Raw genomic sequence first — 25,393 nt, 5'->3', positions numbered from 1 at the left:
ACAAATCTTAAAAGCAACACAAAACTTGATTTTTTATGAAATAAATAACTTACAAAAGAGGAAAACCAGGCACAAATCCCTCAGAAGGGCGTGTGTGTGTGTCCAGCCCGTGTGGGCAGCGCTGCCTCCTGCAGTCCTGGCAGGAAGCACCTTGGCAGCCACCCCGGCCCCAGCCCAGGCGCAGGAAGGGCAGAGCCATTTCTCACTGACAAAGGAAAACAAGTCCCAGCCCTCCCCTCCAGAACCAGGCGGGCAGAGGCTGCTCCACCTGCTCTGCTGGCACATTTTGGAACCAGGCATCACCTCCTGACACGGCCATGCAGCACATCCTGCCCCTCCATCCACGAAACATTCTGGCTCCCCCCCAAACTCTCCTCAGTGTACAAGCAGACCATCAACAAATGTAGCAGGATTTGGATTTAATCGCCACCTTGGCCACATCCCAGAGCTGCACACACAGAGCTCAGCTGTCATCCCAGGAGTCTCTATCCTAAAAAACACCACAGCAGCTGAGGGTGGATACTCCCACCAACAGCTCAGACTCTTCTTTTCCAACCAACTTCCCATGTCCAAGGCTCACCCTGCCATTACTGCTATGGAATGTGGGATGGGGGACAGGGGATCAATTAGTTCACTTACCACCAAGTACAGCATGGTGTACAGGGAGAAGGACGCGTGCCCGGAGAAGAAGGATTTCCTGCAAAACAAAGCAGGTGCTCAGAACCAGGCAGCACAATCCTCAATATCACAATTCTCCCTATAATATGGTGACTTGCTGTGGCAGGGTGCCAGAGGGTGCCAGAGCAAAGGGACTCACAACCCCCAATCCTTTGGTTATAAAACCCCTGTTATCCGCCCTGCCTGCTGGTGAGGCAGAAAGCAAACGGATGGACAGGATGCTTGCATTGTTTGTCCCTTCCTGGCCTACTCAGGGGACAGCAGTTATTTCCAGGATAACCCAATAACTCATCATCTCGCCTCAAATAACCGGGAAACCCTGAAGAAATGAAAAGAGAGCAACTTCTCCAGAAGCCTGATTGCAGCATGTGGAATATGCCCCTGGCAAAGTCAAAATTGGGCATCTGATGGATGTGGTAGAGCTCCAAGGGGAGGCACTGGCAGCCCTGCCTGTGTGGTGGAGCCTTTCCTGAGAAGCTCTGCTGTCATACACAGGACAGTCTGAGCTGCTCACCATGAGCTCAGCTCTGGGGGTGAATTCCCACAGAGAGCAGCAGCTCAGGGAAACAATAGTGTAGGAGTAAAGAGAAAGGAAAAGAAATATTGTTCAGCTGAGTGCCACACTTCCCAAGGGAAACTGCTGCCCGCTGGAAAACGGATTTATGGCCTTCACAGAAAAAGCAGCATTTCACAGAATCCTAGAATGGTTTGTGCTGCAAGGGACATCAAAGACCAGCTCGTTCCACCCCCTGCTATGGGTAGGGACAGCTTCCACTAGAACAGGTTGTTCACATCCCCATCTAAGATGACTTTCTAGGGATGGGGCATCCATCCACAGCTTCACTGGGCAATCCACCCAGCGCCTTGCCACCCTCATAGGGAAGAATTTCATCCAAATACCCAAACTAACCCCACTCTCAGTTTCAGATTCAAATCCTCTATTGCAGACAGAGAAACCTGAGCCACATTTAGTGTCAGCAACCCTTGGCTCTGGTGCCAGGGGCTCTCACCTGGCTTCCTGCACCCTGCTGTCATTCCCCCTGCAGGTGTAGTTCTGGATGTAAACTCCCTTGGCGCAGTTGATGGTGGAGAAATCCAAGTCACAAACGGCCAGGAAATGCGGCCGCAAGCGCCCGACGGACACTTTGGCAATGTCTGTGAAGGACTGGCTGATGGCACAGCCAAAAACAAAGCAGCCCACTTGCTTGTAGAGAGCTGCCACGTAGGGGTTCTGGATGAAGGAGCGGGATTTCTCCTTCAGGTAGTGGATGCGGTAGAGCTCTCCCGTTATAATCTGCGAGGGAAGCACAACAGAGAGGTCAGAGAGCAGGAAAAACACTGGGCAAATGTCAGTTCTTTAACTTCCTTTCTGCCTCTGTCAAGGTTGGGATTGAAGCCATCCTTGTGGAGATGGTATTTTGTATTGGTTGATGGATTGAAGATCCATCTGGAGATGGTATTTTGTATTCAGGCTCAAATGTGTATTATTTCTTATATCTATATTACAGTCTTAAAAGTTGTGAGTTCTATAGCTCTCTACTAACAAGCGTCTTTCTCTACAAGGTCTTTTAGGGCAAAACTATCCAATTACGAAATGACACCTAGATTGTTTTTACTTTTAACCCAATAACCAATCCCTCATGTCCCACAATGTGGTCCAATTACAAAACAACACCTAAACCCTTGAAGAAGAAGGTGAAGAAGAAGGATCAGCCACCACCCTAAAACCTCCACCTTTCCCCATATATGTTGCTATATTCTAAAACCTGAAACTCTAAGTTGACATAAACCAGATAAAGAATCAGCATGTGTTGGGAAGGAGAGGCCAGACCCACTACCCTCTTATCAAATTGATTTTGGAGGAAAATAAATCCACATCCTGCTTATCTTCCTCTCTTAAAATCATTAACATAACAAGGGAAGAAACAGAAGGCCTCAAATTTTTCAGATTCTGGCCCAAAACTTGGTGCCAGCAGACCCAATTCAGATGTCTCAAGGCCTCCAAAAAGTCCAGCTATTTTGGGGCATTTCAAGGTGTCTTGCCATCACCTGGCAGCAGATTATGTTTTTCTTGTGTCAGGGGTGCTGAGGTTTGACAGTATCGCCATAAATCACTGTCAGGGAGCAGAGGATGCAACTTCTCACACTCATGACTCTTAAGAGGCAGGTTAATGAAAATCAGGCTGTGAAATGAAGTCCAAATGTCTCACCTCTCCCAAAGAGCCAAAGACTTAAATTGTTCTCCGTCACGCTACACACCTAAATTTTAAGCTCCAGATTTACAGCTTTAGGATTTCATTCATTACTCTAAATGTTTTTATACCTGAGTAATAAATTGAGGCAGAGGTTTTTGGGGTTTGTTTTTTTTTTTGGATGCCCCCTTGTCCCTGCCTCTCTGTAGTCACAGGGACTGTGATATGTAAAATTAACTGTCAAGAAAAATGCCTTCATGTTAATCCCTTTCTGGAGCAGCCAGCAATATTCCTCCCAGCGTGGCAGCCTGCCAGCCTTAAGCAGGAGACGAGGCTCCCCTGCCTACCTTTTTTAAAAGCTTGGCACAACCTTTGGAAACTAATAAACTGGAAAAGTATGGCAATTAGACTAAGAAGAGTTGAAGCTGTATCATTGTTTGAACTCACTCGTACCGGGGCTTGGAAAAACAAAGGTTGACCTAAGGCAGCTGAAATTGCAGCTAAGCAGGCTTTATCAAAGAGAGATACAACTGTAATAACAGAAAATAAATTCCAAGCTAGAGCAGGCTCTGCTACCATGCACAGAAATTCTTAGAGTGGCTGCACCACCATTTGGGGTTTACACATCACAGCTGAGATTTCCTCTTGGAAATCTGATGGTGACCAAGGCTTGTTTAGGGAGCTGCATCATTTTTATCCTCACAGTCTCCAAAGACCATGGTTTATCTCCATTTTGAACCCTGGTCCAGCACAGGAAATCTACTGGTGTGAGGCCTGCAGAGGGAGGTTGTCCTGGATGGACACAGAGGCTCCTGCACTCCCAAAAGCCTAAATTCACAAGGAGGGGAGCTCTGAGGCTCCAAACTCGTGGCTTTCACAGAGGGAAGACCAGACAAATTAAGGATGATATCTGACACTGGGAGATGTGCCATTACTGCAAACTCACAAACAGATCCACTCAAACCTGAGGCTCTTGGCCTGGGGAAAGGCATGTGGCCATTTTAAACAGGGACCAGCAAAAGTCTGGGGATTAATATTTTTCTCTCACCGTTGGTGGTCTGGGTAATTGCACACATGTAGCAGATTGTAAATTGGAGCCTTCGCTCCCTCACTAAAATGCTGCTGGGTACCCAGGAACCCTCTCCAGTTAGTGAAAGCCATGGATCAACTTAATGAGTAGCTAAAAATTGGGTAAACTTGGTTTTTTGGCAGTGCTGTCCCAGATAAAGTAGGACGGTGAAAAACTAATGCAGCACAGATGTGCACAGACTGGAAGGACATCCTGAAAAGAAAACAAGTTTTAAAGATATCAAGCTCTTCTCATGCCTTGCACTCCTGGCGAGCCATCCATGTGGGACATGTGCCATTCCCAGGTGATGGGCACAATTCCCTGGCACACATATTTAAAAAAGATGGTCACTAGAGAGAAGCCAACATCAAATTTTTCTGTCTGTGAATGCTTTTTGCAGACTTTCAGTTGTCAAGTCTGTTTTATTGTTATTATAAGCTATCACCAGCAATCCAATTAGCCTGTAATTACTTTTAGAGCTTTTCTAGCCACTTGCTTTTGGTGTAACATTCTCTCTGCTAATCACATTACAGCATATCACCTCCAATTGTAAAACAGCCAGCTAATCCAGGTGTGTCACTTAGATCACCTAGCAAATTAATTTAATTAGGAATTTTTCATAGCCCTTCAAGACCTATCAGGTGTGGGGACATGGTCCCACAGCAGTGGTGCCCCTACAAAGCTCAGGAGTGTCACCTTCCCCTTCCCACCATCGAAGGGACCACCAACATCACACCAACCACCTTCTAGCCCAAAAGCAGTCAGGAGAGAGGTGAGAGTGCACAGCCCAGGGGCACGAGCCTCCCCAGTGCCATCTGCATGGAAATTTGCCTGAAGTCAGTAAATACACAGATATTAAAACCAAATGCATGTCCTCTCCCATCCTGAAGGAAGCAAAGGTCTCTCCTCTGCCGTTTACTTAACAAACTCTCTGGGTGTCCTCAAGCCACTTAAAACATGACCTGGACCTTTTTACCCCAGGCTAGACTGCCTGTGACGCCACGTGAAGCGAGGGTGTGGAATTTTGGCTGCTCCATCCCAAAAGCCAGCTCCCTGGAAGTGCTCATGACCACTGCCTTGCCTTCCAAAGGAGCGCACTCAGTGCTCTGTGGATTTGGAAGGAATTCCTATTATGCTACAGTAATTCTGGTATCTGGGTTACATCTGAAAAAGGAGGTCAGGCTGACTTGAATTTTCCATGCAGGCTGCCATAGCAAAGAAATCTGTTGCTTCAGTTCCTCGTTAGCCATTTGTGTCACTCAACAGCAAATAACTGAGCTTTTGAATTTACCTTATTAAGTTACATTTGTTGTGGGCACAGTGAAACCAGGGCAGAAACATCCAATTCTTTGGGGATTTTCATTCTCTTTTAATTGACCTGCTATTTCGTGGTAGAGAGTTGATGGATCACACAGGCAGCTGATTATGTTTCCAGTTTCTGTTCCAACTCCTGTATTTGCCACTGCCTCATTAGGGATCAGAAGCACACTCTGCATGGAGCTGGCGTGCCGATAGCTCCGGCAGTAATGCGAAAATGAGAGGCTTTTTCATTTCATTTTTATGGCTTTTCCACACTCAAGGGTCATTCACCTGCAGGGGGAAATTCTGCTGTGTTTATAGAATTGGGGGCCTGGCACCTTTTGGGCTTGTTTTGGGGAGGGAGGGGGCAGAGGGACAGGGCAATTTTGGGGATCTGCTTTGCTGAGTGTGTGTATGTGGTCAGCGAATGATGGAGAGATGAGGAAATGATGGAGAGATGAGAAAATTATGGAGTTATTCACATCACACAAGGCTGAGGATGTGGTATTACCAAAGCAGGCACTGTGCCATCTTAAAATATCTATTGTCCATGAAAGGAAAGGTGAAAGGAGAACAAGTGCTTCTGACCTCTCCATCTCCGTGTCTCCTGGCTGAAGAAGCAAGAGGAAGGTGGCACTTCTGGGAAAGCACCTGAGCTGTTCTGGCAGCAGGTGAGAAGGAAAAAAATGTAGGTACTTTTCACAGGGGAATTTCATCTTAGCTGGAAGTGTTTAAGCAACAACCTGGAGACAGCTCTTGTCTTCTGCCCCAGACCAGGGACACATGGGCATCAGGAGGCTCAACTCAAGGGCTGAGTTCAGCTTTTTGGCTGACAAATAAAGCTCTTGCCATGCAATCATTTCCTAGCACAGCTCTAGAAGAACTGGCAGAAGGAAAATGAAGAGGCATTGGGAAGGTGGGACATTAACATTTTACAGCAAGGACCCTGGGAATATGCTCACCATGGAAGGTTTTAATTGTCTTTTAAAAATGGCTTTAATATGCAATCTCTTAAAAACCTAACACTAACCTGTTAAATTTTCCAGGCACTGGTTAGCTGAAAAGATGTATCCTTTCTTTGTTTTTTAAACCTTATAAAACAGGCAAATACCACGAGTTATTTGAATAGTGACAAACCATGCCAAGTCCTTACTGACACTCAAGTGTTTTTGCCTCTACTCTGAACTCCTACTAGAGGCTGGAAAAGTTCTTGTGAAGCTCACAGACTTGCCCAAACAGCTTTGGGCCTGTTTACAGGCTTCAAGAGTAATCTCATTCCTCTCATTACAAGCTTTCATTTGTAAATATTTGCAACTCCACGCTTACAAAAGTCAAACAATCCGCAGAGGAGATGCGCTCCGGTAGACACCGTGGCAGCATTAGCAGGACAAAGAGGTGCCAAAAAGCCCCTGCTGGGACAGAGGAGGAGGTTCTGGAGGTGGGACTCACCGCGAGGATGGCGATGAGGATGCCTGCAGCACACAGCACCGCGTCGTTGATGGTTTCCACGTTCTTCTGCGGGTACCTGATGCTGTCGTCGTCGCAGTAGAAGCCCCTCTGGTAGGGCTGGATTGTGCTTGTCTCGATGATGAGGAAAGGCAACCCGGCTACAAAGAAGGGGAGACAACCACACACATCAGCAATACAGGCAAAAACAAGCAGTTCACAAAAAAACCCCAAGATTCAACCAGAAAACCCCTTGCAATCCACGCATCACCATTCCTGGTGCTTTTCTTTCCATATTGTTATCTTTCCAAAGGGAATACCATTGGGATTTGTTTTTCCAAGCTGCTCTTGCAGGGAAAAAGCATCTCCTCTGTTATGGTTATCAGATGTCTGCGCAGCCTGGTTCCAGTTAAGCCCTGTGCACTGCAAATATTAACTTACAGGAACAGACCCCTGGAGCAATCCCTCTGCAAAAGGCCATGAAAGCCAATCTGGCACTGTCCTCCGGGGAGGGCCCGATGCTCCTCCGAGTGCACCGGGCAGAGCAGCCCAGAGCTGTGCAAACAAACACGGCAGGATCGAGTATCTGCAGGGCTTCTCTCCTCCCTGGCCAGCCATTCTCCATCCCCATCACTTCCCTGCCTTTGAAGCCTTCCTTGGCTCACTCCTCTTTGTATTTACAGGGTGTATTGACAGTTTCCTGTTTGTACCTACTAACGCACCAACCATGTGCTTTGGGCAGCTGTGGGACACACATCCATGCAAGGACCAGAGCATCCACAAAAGCTGATGAACTCCCATCCGAGCCTGTTCACCTTCAATCACAATAAAGCCATGTGAAATCTGGGTTTTAAATACTATCTGGGAACCCTCTGTGCAGGATTCCTGTGTCTGCACAGCTTGGCTGGATCTATGCACCAGGCAGGAAGCAGATCTGCTCAAGACCACAGGTATGGGGGGCACACCTGGAAATTGGGGCACGTCCATAACTCCAGATTTTTTAAAGTTTTTCAGACAAACACAGCACTGCCTCAAACCTAGAAGGGTGTTTCCCAACCACAATGTCACCTTGGGCAGGGCACCCTCCTTCCCTTTGCCTCAGTTTCCCCATCCATCTTTGCTGTTAAGCCCAACATCGAGAGGAGCACTACATCCCCACAAAACCAAGCCCCAAATTCCCTGAAACCCATGTTCAGAGTAAATCACCAGCCACAAGGTACAGGAAACCCTCCTCCCACTTGCAGAGCGAAACCCAGGTAAGGGGAAAAACAAATGCACAGTGGTTCCAGCTGTCCTTGGGCCAAGACAACAGGTCTCACACCCAGATCCTACAGAAGGCATTAGGGAATACTTGCCGACCACTAACTTGCTTAAGTATCTGTGGGTTTGTTTACACAGCTAGCAGTCAAAGACATCAGAGGGTTTTTCCTTCTAAAATGAATAAAAATAATAAATAAAAAATGAAGCGCTGTTGGGTCTGACCCAAAGCTGTCCACAGCACATTTGTAGTGAGCACCATCTGCTAGATGTGATTAGCCAGGGCACCATGCACGTTGTTCACAAGTGTCACCAAAATAATGTTCCCCATGTTCTCCACATGAACCACTCTCTGGATTTCACTTTGCGCAATCCCCTTTGGCTGCTTTTCCTATATGTTAATGGGTTTGCCTAACCCAGGATTACTACAGGGTTTTGTTAGTCTTAAGGAAAAACTCCATCGCCTGTGAGCAGAGACAACACATACTGAAGTGAAAATTTCAGATAACCCATAGTGGTCTAGGCCACTGCTCAGGACCCCTTTCAGATCCTCTCATAAACTCTGGAAATGGGTTAATTGCAAGTTCTGGGCCTTGAGCTGCTTGGCAAGGCAGGACAGTTTCCACCACATGTGAACCAGTGAGGAACAGCTCCAGAGCTGCCCGCCCCGCTCAGATTTGGTAAATAAAACTGGACATCTCGTGTGAATCCAGCTGATCTTCATTCCATGATTTAACCGTTTTGATGCCCAGCCAGCTTGTCCCCAGAAGCTTGCCTGTGATGCCAGCAATCCCTTTTTAATGGGCCACTTAAAAAATCCTTAGGTTTCCCGGTGAGGAATGGCAGGGGAGAAGCGCTAACGTCGCCGGGCGCGATCCGGCTGAACTTGGGGAGCAGACACACCACGGTTACGTGGCTCATTGTTACTCCTCCAGTTCCTCTTGCTAATGGCTTTCACATGACAGGTCTGTAAAACACATGTTCCCGCAGACAATAAAATACATCTGAAAGCTAAAACCGGCCCTAAAAAAAAAAAAAAAAAAAAAAAATAGAATTAAAAAAAAAAAAGAGAGAGACAATAGTGTTCCTATATATTCTGTGAACCCAGGAATAATAAAGATTTGTTTCTCCTTCATTCATTGAGCAGCATGGGGTAGTATTTCCGTGTTTCAATTATATGTACACTTGCCACAGCTATAATAAGAGTGTAAGTGACCTATATGGGACACATTTTCATAAAGCACATAGGCATAGTTTGGAAAATCCAATGGGTTTGTTTTCTCTCCTACAAACTTGTGGTTTAGTGGGATATTGCCAATCAAGTCTTGATATTTTTCCAGCAAAACACTAACCTCAGATTCCCTTTTTTTTTTTCCCTTGCCCTCCCCTTTTTTTAACATGAGAAACATAAACACACTCCCTATAACTGAGTGAATATAGAAGATACGCCTTTGATTTTGAGGGCTGGTTGAGAGGCTGCTCCTTCACCCAAGAAATGGAAGACCCCAGCCCATGGCAAACAATAAATTGTGCTCAAGATGGCTCTTCTTCCACAAGGTTATTTCTTGGAGGACGGGCTGTCTGAAGGGACTAAGTCAGCACCCACATTTTTTTTGCCAAGGAGGTTCCAGCATGGAGAAACCTGTAGTGGTGCCAAAAGGCTGGCAGAGCATGGGCTTTGCAGAAAAAACACCACAGAGGGAAGTCTGGAAGGAGACAGAAAATTAAACACAGGGAGAGATGCCTTTGGGATCCCTCAAACAAAACACCACAGAGACATTATTCACACTAGGAGATCTGCCCGAGGCAAAAGGATCCAGAAGTGGGGCTTACAGCCCACACACTTTGGAAAGGGAAGGCAAGCAGAGTAGGGCTGTACTGTGAGGATGGAACATCTGTCCTCATCACCTCTCCTGCCCCAGTCTGCCTCTCTAAGTCAGCATTTTAACAGGGAATTCAGAGTGTGCATCCCTGGCTGCAGACCTACAGATTCAACAGCTGAACCCCATAAAGGTGTTAAATCTTCGACCTCCACCACTTCTTATCCCTACACATGGTACCAAACTATTGAGGATACAAGAGGTTCACTTCAGGAAACAGTGACTGGCACTGAGGTGAATGACAGATGTACAGGACACCGATTTTGGGGATGTTCACTTTTCTCCAAAAATGGTACTGTCTGGTCATTCTGTCACGTGCAGACCAACTGCAAAATCTTTAGGAATGCTGCAGAAGGGCCTCACGTCCTCCTTAATACCAGTATTTCCATGCTGAGAAATGACACAGAAGCCTGTGGACCATGTCCTAAAGCACGGACGCAACACTGGCACATCCAAAGGGAGCTGTGCGACCAGAGAAGGGCTGCTACCCCATCTCATGGGAAACTAAAGCATAAAACAAAGGGATTTGCTCCTTCCAATGCAATAAAGGTAAACAGTGCTGAAATTGCCTTCTGACCTGTAACATCCTTCACAAGGTGAAGGAAAGTTTCTTCTCCTTGTACAACAGGGATTTTTTGCTTTAATAACAGAACAAGGAAACCCCAAGCACAAGCTTTTATCCAGCTCTGCCGTAAGAGATCAAACATGGCTCCAAACCATAACAGAATTCTCTTGGGGACTGATCTTGCCCCATCCAAACAGGCTCAGCCCTGCTCCGAGTGGCACGGAGCAGGTGTGGACACTGAGGAATTGTGTGAGGCACTGCGGGATGCTGTGGGGCTGGACATTGAAAAATGATGTTGCTTTTGTTGGGAGGAAGTCCAAGTGACTTGGTGACCTCTAACTGCTGGTGTCCTGCGCTAAGGTATTTCAGAGCAGGGTTTAAATTTATTTGTCTTTCCATTTAATAAAGCCAATCGAGTTTGGAAGTCTAGCACCAAGGAAAAAATATTCCTTTCTTTGCTCAGCACCTTTATGAAGAGGCAGTTAATAGGCAATAATCCTGGGAAGGCTGGCAGCTTGAAAGCTAAAACCCCAGCACCAAGCCTAAACAAAACCCCCGTGTACTCTCTGACCAGCTTGAAATGTGCATAAAAATCAAAGGCAGGAGAAAAAAGGGCTCTGTGTTGGGTACAGCACTTTGAATCTCAGAGTCTTTGAAAAGTTAACAGTTGTGCAGATTTAATAGGGGGAAAAATTTTAGAAAGGGGATAAGCTTTCACTGGCCACTCATCAAGAAGTGGAAGGAGAGGAAGGCAAGAGGCATTTGGGCAGTAACCCACCCAGGCCACTCTCATCTTCCCAGCCCAGCCTTCACCTTTGCACCAAATTAAGCACCATCACCACCTTCTCCTTTTTAAATGTCTGGTTTTGATGGGGTTTAGGGGTTTTTCCCTGTTAAATCTTTGCTCTTCAACCCTGCAGGTCAGTGGGATGTTGCTGGCTATCTCAACAAAGCAATAGTAATTTATAGCAAGTATTCCACGATGCTTTTGCCTGCCACTATCCAGACCCTGGGTGTTCTTAGGATTTCACTAGATCAGACATCTACCTAAATAACTGTAAAAGAGCATTAATTAATTTGGCAGGGCTGAGTGGGGTATCTAATTCCTTACTCAAGTCACACTGTAAATATTTGGGTACCTACAAGAGACAGGCTCTCTATTTGAAGTACTTAGTGGCTGATCTTGGGTACATACAAACCTTATTTGGTTTACAATATTTGTACATATTTAAAAATGCATATAAACTAGATTAGGCTACGGTAGGCTTTTATTGGGGCTTTAAAAGTTGGCTTCCCAAAACTCTGAGAGAAGAACTGCAGCACTGCAAGGGCAGCCTTGGCAACTGCAGCAAGAGCGAGCAACTCCTGCAGCCAACTTACACTGTACATGTATAAACAGATATATAAATACATAAAAAAAGTTAATAACCCAGTGAATCGAAGTATTTCCACATTTCTGCCATATCAGGCATGTGCTGTCAATCAAAACAGAAGCCAGCTCTGCCCCAGCACTGGGTGTATCTGAAGGAATGGGAGGAGTGTGGTCAGCTAAAAAAACAATCTCAAGGGACCAGATCTGCAGCCCAGTATCAGCCAAAATAAGGATCCTACTGTAGACTGGATCAAACTATTAAATTCAGATTTTCAAAAGTCTTGAAAGCATCAGTGATGTGTCTCCATCCCAATTCAGTTTTTTGACTGAATCTGGATATTTGAGGACCACGTATTCACTAGGACAAGGAGACAATTGGGGTAACCATCAGCTCTGCTATTTTACTACCTGCAAAGTCTTAATTGTTCTTCACCTTGATTCCAGCAGTCCAGCAGACTGATCTGTGCATCTGCCTGTATTTTGGAAACACATCTAAAATCTTTGTTTGCAAAACAGATTCCCATTCAGCTCGATTAGAGTTCCACTACTCTCAGCTGACACTTGAGGAGAGAAAATTCTCCACACAAACAAACCCTAGACTTTATGGTAAAACAGGTATCTGCTTTAGAGAACTGAAGAACCTATAAACAAGGATCAGTATACATGGCATTTCTCTGATTTGACCTGTTTGGAAAAGCTAATGGGCACAATGGGCTGGTTTCCACAAGAAAAAAAAAGGAAAAGAAAAAGAAATACAAATTTAAAATTAGCTAATTTTCTACTTGCTGTAGGTTTGTTCATGTAACTCCCATGAACATCTGCCCCATCTATATTAAGTTGTCTGGCATCCTTCCTATGCAGAGAGTGCCATTTCTGCTGTCCATTTTATTTTTTTATTTTTCAGCTAAATTGTAGGAACTTCAAAGCAAACTTCATCATTTTAGGTCCACCAGATGCTACGGATTCCAAAATACTCCCTAGTGGCAGACACAGGTTCATTTTGACTTAGATGAGATTTTCTGGGTTCTTACTTTTTTGGGGGTTGTTTCTTTGTTTTTAGTAAGAACTGGATAATCAGGAGCACTGGGGAAAACATCTTTTTATGCCTGTTAGTGCAATAGCAAACAAGACGAAAGCAAGAAATAATTATTTTCTATATGGACAGCTGCATAGCACTGATGACCCAGGCTGCAGAGGTATTTGAGAAGTGCCTTTAAAAGGAACCAAAGCTGGTGTCAAAAGTGACAGGAGTCCCCACCTGCTGCCCAAACCCATCCTTGGAAATGTTCAAGGCCAGGTTGGACGGGACTTTGAGCAACCTGGTCTAGTGGAAAGTGTCCTTATCTATGAAAAAGACAAGCTTTAAGGTCCCTTCCAACCCAAATCATTCTATGATTCCATGATACTCATCCTTTGTGGTTAATACCCCGCTGTGCAACTGGAGCGTATTTATTAACCCAGCCATCCTGGGAGAATATCATTATAAAAAGGTTCTTGGTCACAGATACTTTAAGCCAACTGCCAAATTATCCTCTTGCACTGCAAATTCCTCTGGATTTGAAACCAAGAGTAGAAATACTTCCTAATGTGGCTGGAGCACAACGTGCCAGCCTCACGCTCCAAGGGCTCCAGATCAACAGGAATGCTGCCATTGGTTTTTTCTGGGAAAAAAAGTGCTTTCAGTGAGTAGCTGTCACCTATTGTCAAAGATAAGGACCACATACAGAGGAAGAAAAACAAGGGAATTCTACAAAGGGTGTTAAGTCATTCTTCATGGGAGTTTGGCGTGAGCTGATGCATTAAAAAACCTTTATATTAAAGTGCACATTTATTTTCAATAACCTCAGAATGCATTAATAAGAACAAAAGGTCCTATCCAAGCCACAATATGTAGGTCCTTAAAAAATTCTGCATTTGTGGGGTAAATCATATTTAAACCAGATTGGCCAACCAGCAAATTTGGATTGGGTGAATATAAAAGACATTACCAACAGAAATCCAGAGCCAGCTCCAGCTGAACATGATGAAAACAGCAAATTTGGAGGGGGTGAATATAAAAGACATTACCAAGAGGAATCCAGAGCCAGCTCCAGCCAAACTTGATGGAAACAAGGCCATCATTTCCCATTGTCTACAGCAAGGGATAAAATGCAACACCCATGAAAACCCCCAAGCGTCAACAACACCTTTTGAGGCACCTCTGCACATCCATGTGCTTTGGAAGTCTCACAGATATGACAAGCCTGACCTAGGATGACCCAGCTTGAAGAGAGGGGAAAAATTAAAAAAAAAAAAGATGTGCCTGTGAACTCTGCAATGGTGAAGGCCAAGAGCTCGTGTGAAAAACACACTGTGGTGACTGTGATGTTTCCAATTACAAATGGAGTGAGCAGGGCTTGCTCTGCTGGTCAGCAGGGCTTGGAACGAGCCTCTCACCACCACTCCTCTGGGCTCTGCCTTTGAGGAAGGGCTCAGGCCACTGCCCAGCCCCAGCAACACTCAACACCCCCTTTCTTTTGGAGAGAATTGAAGGGATTTCTGCCAAACCGATGGCTGAGCAAAGCAGTTGCTCCCCTTTGTCCCCATCATCCCACTGGCTGGGTGAACACTAATATTTCCCCATGTAATCACATCTCTGTTCTGCTCATACAGAATCACAGAATGATAGAAAGGATTGGGTTTGAAGGAACCTTAGAAATCACCTAGCTGCAACTCATGCACAGGGATGACACCCACTAGATCAGGTTGCTCAGGGCCCCATCCAACCAATTCATCGCCCTCTACTCAAAAGGAAAATTTTGTGAGATGTAGGCGCTGTTTTAATCCATAAAAAAGCAAGCAAAAATTCCTTACCTCAGCTTCTTGCTCCCAAACACCCCGACATAGAAGCCCTGGCTCCTCCTCTTTGCACAGACACCCCAAACCATTACAAGAACAGGCAGAAATATAAAACCGTAGCCAATGTAATGCAGCCAACAAAATTCTATTATTTTTAACTCAGTAAAGACACAAAGCATATGAAGCAAAAATAAAGCCAGTTTATCTAGTCAACATTAGGTCTCTTAAACAAAAATTCATCAAACTTCACCACTGAACTTCCTAAACACCTTCCTGAGCACCATGGCCAGGCAGTACCACTGTAATTAAGCACGTTTTTGGGAGCAACTGCCCCTGTGCAGGAGGCAGCAGAGCCCCTGGCCATAGCCCTGAGCCTGCCACCAGTAGCTTTTTGACCCAGTTCTGTCAATGTACCTATTGTAAATGCAAAATCCTTCTTCGGATTTGAAGCAGCAGCCACCTGCACAAATAAGGCCGGGTTATAACTCTGTAACCCAATACAAGCACTGGAAGCTTAAAAAGTTTGTATTCCAAAAAGCACTTCTGACCTCTTCCTTAAAAGTTCACTAATCACTTTTAATTCATAATTTATTTCCTCTTAATATACTTGCTTTATGTAATGCTCCCCTTTCTTCCCCCCCCCTTCCTCTCCTCCTTTCTTTTTTCTGGAAGTTCCCCAGGAGAAAATGGTATTACACAACTGCCTTGATTAACTGGAAATGAAGCTTTTCCCCCTCGGTAGTCGCGATTTGGTAGAGTTTCCAGGACATAAAGCACGGCCCAGAGTGCTGAAAGGCAGAGAGACGTGGGTGGAAGTGATCCAAAGGCCCTTAAAGTGATGGAGGTTGATCTTGGTGGTCCCCAGAGCAGAGCTCTGAAAGGCTTTGCCTACTTATCAATGGGTTAAAAAAGTGTAATATTACCATTCTTCTTGTTCCTCTGTATTTTGACTGCACAGAGTGGCATCCTAATGTGTAGCAACACATGATACATCTGAGACTGTGCTGGTAATGTTAAAAAAATAAATAAAAACCATGCTCCTAATTAAAATAGCTTTGTATTACAGGGAAAGGAGACTTTGCAGGGGAAGGAGAAGGAATGACAACTGCTCCCTTGGCCATGCTGACACCTCCGTGCCCACAGAAGTTTTGATGGAAAGCAGCTGGGAATGGGGTATTTTGGAGGCAAGACATCACCTGCAGTGACAGAGGTGTCCACCCCACGCTGCACACAGAGGACTTACCTACCCTGCCCATCTGCCCCCATGAATTATTTGTGCCCCTGAAAACCAAACAGATTTTTTTGGGGACAGCATGGCTCCGTGCTGCACACCATCTCAGACTTCTGGGTGCTTTTATCCCTCTAAGAGACTGAAAATTCTGCAAATCCAGTGTAACACTGAAAACTTCACCACTGTGTTCTGCAAGCACAGGGCCAGGCAGGGTGGGCACAGCCACCTTGTCACTCCAGCCCCCTTCCCATGCACCTGCCCATAACAGCTGCATTTTGCAGCCAGGTGACATCCCATAACCCTGTTTCTTTAAGGGACAGGATTAACTGGGCCACATCTGAATGGCACAGGCGAGGGCCAAGGCTCTATTCACACTGACTAGAGGGACACAACATGTACCATGCCTTTTAAAACCAAAAATGGACAACTCCCAATTTCCATTTCCAGCCTCCTGCAACAATGCTGTGCCCTGCTGTCAAGGAACGTGTGAATAAATTGAGGAAAGAAGGTTAAAGAAGCCCAAGGGAATAGGAGTCCCTTTTTCTTTATTGCAGTTAATTTTGACAAAGGCTCTTCTGTTTCCTCTCCTCCCCCCCTTTTTTTTATTTGGAAGGGCTTCGTGCCAAGCTGCATTATTCCTCTTCACCATGGTACTGCCATGAAACCTGCCTGGTATGTTTGCCTGAAAATCTCAGGTTTTCATGGAAATTGTTTTTATCTCAACAACTACTCCCTTTGTCACCTCAGACATGAAAAGAGGAGGAGAAGGGCTCAGGCTCAAATCCCATTCCAGCAACAAAACATCCATGAAAAAGCACCATGATCTTCCAAACCCAGCCCCATGAAAACCTGCCCTCCCAACAGGGCAGAAACCCTCCAAAATCCCCTTTTTGCCATCTCACTCAGAACACCAGAGCAACTGCAAACTCATGAGAGATGCTGTGCACAGCCTCAGTTCTAAACAACAGGGCTTGGGAACAAAAAGCATCCCATTGGTGGGATTGTTTTGAAGTATTTTTTAAGTGGAAATAGTTTCTTTTCTTGCAGCCCATCGTGGCAACCAGAGCCCTCTAGCTCCCGTCAGCAAGGCAGGAGCTCCTCAGGGGTGTCCTCTATTTCCAGCCTATTTACTGCTCTGCTGAGAAAGGAGCCTATAGATGCTCCAGTTCTCAGATTTGGGACTTTGGAGGGACTGGGTTATTCAACAAACCAACCCTTTCTAAACACTGTCAAAGGAGTGATTTGATGCCTTTCAGTGCTTACCATACAAAACGCTGAAAGACCAGCGGGCTTCAAAAGCCGCAGGAGCGGAGCTGGAGTTTGGCAGGAGTTCATTAGCTGCCTGTGTCCTTCTGTGTGTGGCTTGTAATTACATGCAGACCCGGTGCCAAATCCTCATCTACTGAGGGGTACCAATTAACGTGCTGCTGGATGATTCACAGGTAGCTAATGTTGAGATTTATACACCCGGCATGCCAAATAGCCCATGCTTTTTTATTATTAATATTATTATTATTATTACTTGAAGCTGGCCTTTTTTCCCCTCTTTCCAAGTTATCATATAAAAACAAGGTTTTGGCAGTAAAATTGAGATTGTCCAGCCCTGTTCCCAGGGCCACACACTGGTGAGCCTGATCCTGCTGACACTGTGTACCACATCTGCAGGGAAATGCACATCTCTTGGAGCATGGGCCAAGCGTTTGCAAGTTAAACCACCTACTGTGTTTTCCCTTTGTAAAAAGCAGAGGTCTTCTGCTCCAAGGAGAAAAATTGTAAAATTGAGGCACCCTTTGCACTCTATACTTGGCTTTCCTGCTGCTTGCACCCTCTTACTCCTACAGGTAGCAAAATAATAACAGTAGAAGCTTCAAGAGCAGCTGGGTGAACTGAGGAAGCAGGTATCTAAAAGTGATAATTTACTTTTTGAAGGGGAAATGTACACAAAACTGCATCTCCTGTAGGAAAACATAACAGTTGTTAGTTTCTCTGACAAAAGATTAAAAAAAAAACCCACAACAAAAAGGAGCCTTTCTTCTCTTACTTGAAATCTGCATCCCTTTGCCTCTTTTACTGGAGATCTGCATCCCTTTGCAGCCAGCTGGCTCCCCATGCAGCCCTTGGCAATTAAAACCTTGGGAAGTCAAACACAACAGCATGGAAGTGAGCCTTTTGTCTTCCTGTTTTGTCATTCCTGTCTTGTGTTTGATCCCAAGATTTCCCAGGCTAGAGGGAAACCATGGGCCCAGTGGAGCATCTTGGCACTGGCTGGGCACAGGTCTCTGAGCTCACTGGTTTGCCACTGCTGATCGTTTTCCCATGGGGAGAATGGAGACCCAGGCTTCATCTCCTCCTGCTTGACTTTCTCTTTTCCAAAAAACACTGCTCCTCAGCCCTGAGGGATAACAATTCCAGGAGGGCTGCAAGTACAACCCAACGCTCGCACCGCTTTATCCTTCTCCAATAAACCTTTCACTGCATTTGACACGATACAGGTCTTGTCCAGCCATGAAAGCTTTCCTGCTTATCAGGAGAATTTTTAATCAACCAGCAGGGAAAACATGGCCTGACATTTTATTGCTTCCTTGTGCTTTGCTTTTAGATGTTTCGGTTTCTTCTCTTGATAATCTCTTTAGCCAGGGATCAGTGGAAAGCCTCAAGTTTTCCATGCCCAGCAGCTTCCCCTGGATCATCTGGAGTCAGGACAGGCAGAGGAGCATGGGGACAGTAGGGGGTTTATGGTGGGATGGAGAAGAAGGCACCAAGCTCTCGATTCACTGCAGGTTCTGGAACAGGGTTTTGTCCTGGCCACAATTACAAAACAACAAACAACGTCTGTGGGGAAGGGTCATAAGAAGTTCAGCTTTCCTCTATTAAAACCATCTGGTGCCTATAAAAAACCCCAACTGGTTGGTTGGGATGGTTGGTAGCACCTCCTCCCCGCTCGGCTCTTCCTGGCACCTCACGGGGACGTGGTGGCACCAGAGGTGTCACAGCGAGGGACAGGGCTGCCATGGGAATGGGGGGTCTGGCAGACACCCCCTCCACTTTGCATCCCTCCTGCTGCAAAGAAGGTGCCCCAGCATCCACCTCATTTCACTTATCTGAGCCAGAACTTCTTTACGAGGTGCCTGTCCCCTCAGGAACGCCAGCTCCAGCCAAAGTGCCCTCAGCGAGCCCCTGAGAGGGCTGAGCTTTCTGAGAAAAATAAAACATCCCTGTGAGGCCTGCGTGGGACCCTGCAAAGGGTTTCTCCAGGTCACAGTCACCAACGGGTCCCCCTCCAGCATCAACAGCGAGAGGCACCGCCAAACCTGCAGGGGATGGGAACCTTTATTAAACAACAACAACAACAACAAAAGAACCTAAACCTCTCCTTTGTTTCCAACAGAAATAAAAGAAAGGGGGGTGAAATAAAAAAAAAGGAAAAGAAAGGAGAGGAGAGCTTAGAGCCAGTTCCCCAGCCTGTAACACAAAACCAGGCTGTGCTGGGAAACCTTACACCACGCGGCATCCAGCTCATGTACTCCTGCTCTGCTCGCCGCCTCCCGGATGCTTCCCCAAGCCCAAACTGCCCTTGAGAGAAGCCAAGCCTCAGCCTCTGCTGAAAAGCCTCTTTGTTTGGATTCCCTTTCCAAATCAGCGTATCCTGAGATTGAACTCCCTTCCACCCCTCTGCAGGGTTTTTGAACGCTGGGATGCCTTTGGCAGCAGGCCGCTCTGCCAGCAGGTTTGCGGTAGGAGCGCACGGCCCGCCCAGCCCGGCACCCTCAGCACCAGGAACTCTCTCCTCTGTGAAGGAGAGAAAGGCAGGACACGAGAAAGTGCTGCAGAATTACTTCAAAAGATCCTTTAATCATGGATTGTGAACAGAGGAGCTGAGTTCTCCTTAATTAAACAATAGCTTTAATCAGCCTTCAATAGCTGGCGTTACTCAGAGGGTGGTGAGGCCCTGGCACAGGGTGCCCAGGGAAGATGTGGCTGCTCCATCCCTGGAAGTGTTCAAGGCCAGGTTGGAAAGGGCTTGGAGCAACCTGGGATAGTGGAAAGTGTCCCTGCCCACGGCAGGGGGTTGGAACAAGATGAGTTTTAAGGTCCCTTCCCACACAAACCATTCCATTGTGTGACACTGAGGCACACCAGTGAGCTGACCATTTTGTATTTCTTAAACTGGTATAACTGAAAGGAAACCATCAAAGAAACCCAGGCACGAGATCCAGGCCATGCACCCATCACCAAGAGGGTCTGACTTCAAGTATTGCTGTGAGCTTTCCACACAACCCCAAGGCCATCCCTCACTGAGGCCTTCAACACAGACCTCATGTCCATCACTCACTGTACAAAGAAATAAAATACTATACACAAAATACAGAAATACAGAAATAAAATGCATTTTCTTGCACTGCAAGCTCAGGGCACAACTCTGCTACATCCATACAGACAGGCAATGGGGTTTCTTATGTGCCTGGGGACCACTAAACCCCCAAAATCCTGTGTTCCCACCAAAGGCAGGGGTATGGTGATCCCAGGGCAGGATCTCTGCTCCTGCACTGACCCAGCTGAGACCCACAAACAGCACCAAGGTGGTAATTTCACCCCCCAGAGAAAACACAGCAGATCTTGCAGCAAGGCAGTGTTAATGAGAATATCAACCCGACACCTCACCCTGACACTAAAGAAAAAGGCCTCTTCTCCAAAAACAGCCTCAGGCACAGGACTTAAAGCAATTTCACGGGGAAAGAAGATGTTTTTCACTTGCATGCAGCTTTAATTTACCTCAGTGTTACATCTTTCCCTGTGAAAGCAAAACCCTGGGATTTAAGCAGGTGGATTTTCAGGCTGTGGACCAAATACCCACTTGTGGCAGAAAACTTCAGCAAGAGCAAAAGCAAAGTACCTGTTGTTATATCCACAATCCTGGTGTATCCCAAACACTATCCCACTTGTCTGGCAATTTCAAACATGCTGCAGGCCTAGATTCTGCAGTGGCTCTGAGAGTTTTACACACTGGAAAACTTCTTTGTGCCCATGGTGATTTATCAAAATAGGCTTTCTCCAAAATGCTATCTGGCTTTTCCAAGGGTTTTACATCTGACAAAGATTCATACCAGCTCAGTCAGGAAAAGAAATGCCACAAAACTTCTCCTTTAAGGAAAAAAAAACCCCAAACCACCCAACCCTCACAGCCCAACGCTTTAGAAATGCTTCCACATGCTAATCAGCCTCCTATTCAGTTCCAGACTGAATAGGACTCCAACAATGACAAAGAAATACGCTGAACCTATCCCACATTTCATCCCCTTCACTCAAAATGTTGCTGTTACCTTGGTTTTCAGCTGCTTTGTGGGAGCTGCAGCAGAATGACAGCTGCATGCTAAAGCTGTAGGGATGGTCAAGAAACCAGGAGGGCTGGATGAAAAAATATCTGGCCCAGATTATGTGGGAAAAAAATGGGATTATTTGAGGGGATAGTAACTGATGGTGTAAATTTTTATGAAAGGTAATAAGAAAATAAAAAAGCAAAAAAAAGCCCCTGAATTCTCTATGAAAAGCACAGTCTCTTGTGGTCAGGCAGCAAAGGGAACTTTCTCTCAGCCTGGCAAGTATGAGTAGGATAAAAGCCCCTCCAAGCCCTCCCTTTGAGAATCATCCATTTTTGTTATTTATTATCAACTGGCAGATGCCTTAGTGCAGCTTTTCCTCCACATCCTTAACCTGAAAAACTCCAGCTCATATTCTGGGAAAGGACAAGCCAGCTCCTGCTGCAGTGGGCGAATCCAAGGTTGTTTCCCTTTCCTGCAGAGCATGGAAGCACCAGAACAGAAGCACCTGGGTAAGTTTTCACAGGAATTCAGGTGGGAAGCCCCAGGACAGGCGCACACATGTCCTAGGGACACACTTCAGCCCTGGCAGTCACAGACTCCTCCACAGTCGCCGAGGATCTGATTTCAAGATGCTTTGGGAGGCCGGGCAGAAGCACTGAAGTACTGAAGTTTGCAGCTCCAACAGGGAGTTCAGGAAGGAATCAGAGGTGCCTGAGCAGCTCTGAAAGCCCTGCTGGGCACCTCTGTGCTGGAAACACTGCTTCAAAGTGTGCCCTCGCCAGGCTCCAGCGCCTGCCCACGCGCCAGGGTGATGCTGCTCCTTCTGCTCCCCAGATTAGAAACTCCCAGAGGCACAAACCTCCTGTGACGTGCCCAGGCAGGACCAAGGGCAGCACAGCCTGGCACAGGGATCCTCGGCCCAGCACTTGAATTCAGGCAGAAGCAGCTCCCCAAAAAGCAAGGGCCATCTGATCAGTGATCAAAGAGCTGCTCCAGAAACCTGCTAACACCAAACTGATTCACAGCTATCGACTTCAAAGGAGTTCTGCTGCCTGCCATCAGCTCGCCAGCCATCCAAAATTACTCCCTGAGCATCACTCAGAACACAAATGCACCCAGTGGTTACTGACCAGACCTGCTTATCAGCATTTCACCATGCTGTTTGTGACTTTCCCTTTGGAAAAACAGCACTTTAAAGGGTGGTGGGCCTTGCAGGAAAGCCTTGGAAGCCCTCAAAATGCTTGGGATGTGGGACTGATTGCCACGGCCGCTGTGCTGCTACAAAGACCAGAGCAAAGACCTCGCTGTCAGCTGGCTGGGTATGATAACCAGGGCTGGGCTGGCTGCTCCCTCCAGGCTTAAAGGAAAGCCCATCACACCACCCCCCAAAAAAAGTCATAAATAACCTGCTGAGTGTCAAGGAGACAGGAAGCCCAGACCCCATTTGGCACACTGGCTTTCAAATTCAGTGGTTGGGAGGATGTGATGAGGTCTCAGCTTCATATTAATGCTCAATTAACAGAAATGTAATTAATGTCTGTGTGCAGTGTCTGCATGGTCAGACACAGGGTGGTCAAAAATGGCAGTAATTTTTTATGATTTTGCAGGTGAAAGCAGCTAATTTCTTCTTCTGCGCAGCACAAAGACCAAAGGCATGTGCAGAGCATCACAAGCTCTGGAGTTAAATTACATGTTCTGCGTATAACTTGACTTGATGCAGAGTCTGTTTCCAACCCTCTGTCTCCAAAACATCCAGCACATGTGAAAAACAAGCCCACTTACGTGACTGACTCCAAAGGATGGAGTTCCATAGGAATTTCTGGTACTTTCAAACCTGCCACGACAAAGCTGATTTTCACACTCATTCAAGCATTCTCTTGGTAACAAACTTATGCTTAAGGCTTGCTTTCAAGCTGTTTGCATCAAAATCCAAACAAAGACACTTCAAATTCCCTGGTTTTCGTGGCATTCTGCTTCCTCAGGTCCAACTGGAGGAGCAGCTTCTGCTGGTCATGATCCCACTGTTGCAACTGAGCCCTTGCGTGCAGCTAAGAGGCAAGAAGGGATTCTCCAATTTCCCAACAGCTGCTCCAACACATCCCTGGCCACAGATCCACACAAAGGAACTTTCCACCTGCTCTAAAACTGTGGAGCAGGTAGTGGCCCTCCAAGGTGGATGTCATGGGATAGAGTGAAACGGAGATGGGGTGGCTTTGAAAGGGATGCAAATGCCCTTCTGGGAAAGGGGGCCACTGATCCACAGGGCACCCTCCTCCCAGCTTTTGGCAAAACCCACCCAGCTGAGGTATCTGGGAAGGCAGATGGAAGGCTGGGCCTCCAGACATGCTGGCAAGGGGGGGAGCACAGAACAGCGTTCACAAAACTGACTTCAGACTTTTATAATTACAGGATAAGCGCCGGATTACTTTAATTCACCTCTTTCATTGAGGTTTTATCACTGTCATTTCTGAGTCTTTTTGTTTGTTTGTTTAAAAGATGAAACCTGACCTACCGGAAGAGCCGAACAAGGCCCTAAGACAAAACAAAAAGGAAGAAAGTGTAAAAAAAAAAATAAAATTATATATATATGTATGATAGCACTCATACAAAACCCCAGCTGGCAGGGGGGAAAGCCACATCCTGGGAGGGGGTTTCCCTGCTTCCTTGCCCCGCTGGGACACAGCCCCTTGGGATGCCAGGGAAGCTGCTGTTCCCAGCTCTGGCTGTGTGAATGCTGGGAGAGGAGGGTTTGAAGGCTGCTGCCTTTCCCCACACTGCCTTCAACAGGCAGGCCCTTGTTCCAGGCACAGGCAGGCCGGGAGACCACAAGGGTCCCTTCTGGATTACTATGGATGAAGTGGGAGCATTGTATGAAGGGAACGGGGAGGATGGAGCCTGCTCCGCCAGAGCAGTGCTGGGCCTTTGCCTCCCCCTCTCTGAAGGCATTTCAGGCAGAGATGGGGCCACACAAACACCCTGCCTATCTCAGATGCTGAAGAGGGGCCCTGGTTTGCCAGAGGTTCCCCAGCTGTGGTATGCAAACCATTTTTGGGTGGTACACAGAGCACACGCATCTGGAGAAGACACCACCAGCCTGCATCCAGACAAACAGAGTCAGACCAAAGCAGCCTAGGAAAGGCATGCATATTAAATGGAGATTTAAAGGGTATAAAAATAATCCGTTTGATCTGGGAGTGATGTTTATATTATTTTCTGTGCTCACTACAAACAGACAATTAAAAAAATGTCATCTGCTGTAATTGTGATTCCCATCTCCTGCCTGTCTCAGCAGCAGGTACACAGGATTCAAAGCACTCCTGGTCATGAAGCCATTGCATGTAATTCTGCTTTTCCTGGAGACACATCTTCAGGCTGGCCAAGTTCCACCAGCTCAGGAAAGCCAACAGATTTATGCCCCTGAGGACTTGGTCTGCCATGGGTACAGCATTTCCTTGTTCTGCAATTAACACCTCAAGTATAATTGTCACTAATAATCTCTTTTTGATAGGTCGGTTCTCTTTTTTTTTTTTTTTTTTGTTTGTTTGTTTGTTTTCACAGAGCAAATGCAGAAAAAGTGGATTTCAAACACCTCCAAAACATTTCTCTCGCCTTTACTTCCAGTCATCTTTGGCTCCTTTGGTCTTTCAAGGGAGGCACAACAGATGGGTATCACACTTTAGGTGCTGACTGTTGGTTCAATAAGAAGCTTTTCCAGGCTCAAAAAAAAAAAAAATCTCCTTTACTCCCAAGTTCTGGCAGAGTCCAACTGCACAACAACCTCATGCCAAGGTGCCACTTCTGCCAACCTGCCTGTGCCAGAGCACCTCCAGAGCAGCCATCCCTGGCCAGGAGCTCGCTGCCACCAGGAGATCCTACAGGTTGTGGAGAGACACATAAACATTAACGACCAAACCCCACCTAGGGATGCTCAAAACACGATGACGACTCTCCACCCACACAGCTTCTCCCGTGTGGTGTGGGCTCAACACAGAGGAGAAACAGCCTGGAGAAGGCATCACCAAGGGGTTGGGACTGTCCAGCTGGTTTGGTACAGCCAGGCCTTGCTGGAACAAGAAATGGTTGGCTCAGTGTCTTCTTCAGGTGCACAGAAAGATGTCACCCATGTGGCAAGTGAGGGCTGCGCAGCGGGGCAGTCCTAAAAACAAAAACAACAGCCCCAACCCAAACAAAGTAAAGTTGCTTAGCTCAACACATCCAGCCTTACACCATCCAAATAACTCTAAC

The 25,393-nt window shown here is 46.5% G+C and overlaps 1 protein-coding gene across 1 annotated transcript in view; it reads right to left on the bottom strand.

Annotated features, from left to right (window-relative positions):
- PLPP3 (phospholipid phosphatase 3) overlaps window positions 1–25,393 on the bottom strand; it is a 43,768-nt gene that overhangs the window by 13,313 nt on the left and 5,062 nt on the right. The window contains exons 2-4 of the mRNA XM_030953065.1: window positions 6,688–6,845; window positions 1,689–1,972; window positions 640–697 (exon numbers count right to left, since the gene is read on the bottom strand). Of these exons, the coding sequence (XP_030808925.1) occupies window positions 640–697; window positions 1,689–1,972; window positions 6,688–6,845 (500 nt within the window). The remainder of the gene's footprint in view (window positions 1–639; window positions 698–1,688; window positions 1,973–6,687; window positions 6,846–25,393) is intronic.

The sequence above is a fragment of the Camarhynchus parvulus genome, chromosome 8, assembly GCF_901933205.1.
Source record: "Camarhynchus parvulus chromosome 8, STF_HiC, whole genome shotgun sequence".
Classification (NCBI taxonomy): domain Eukaryota; kingdom Metazoa; phylum Chordata; class Aves; order Passeriformes; family Thraupidae; genus Camarhynchus; species Camarhynchus parvulus.
This window is presented reverse-complemented; position numbering and strand designations above follow the sequence as displayed.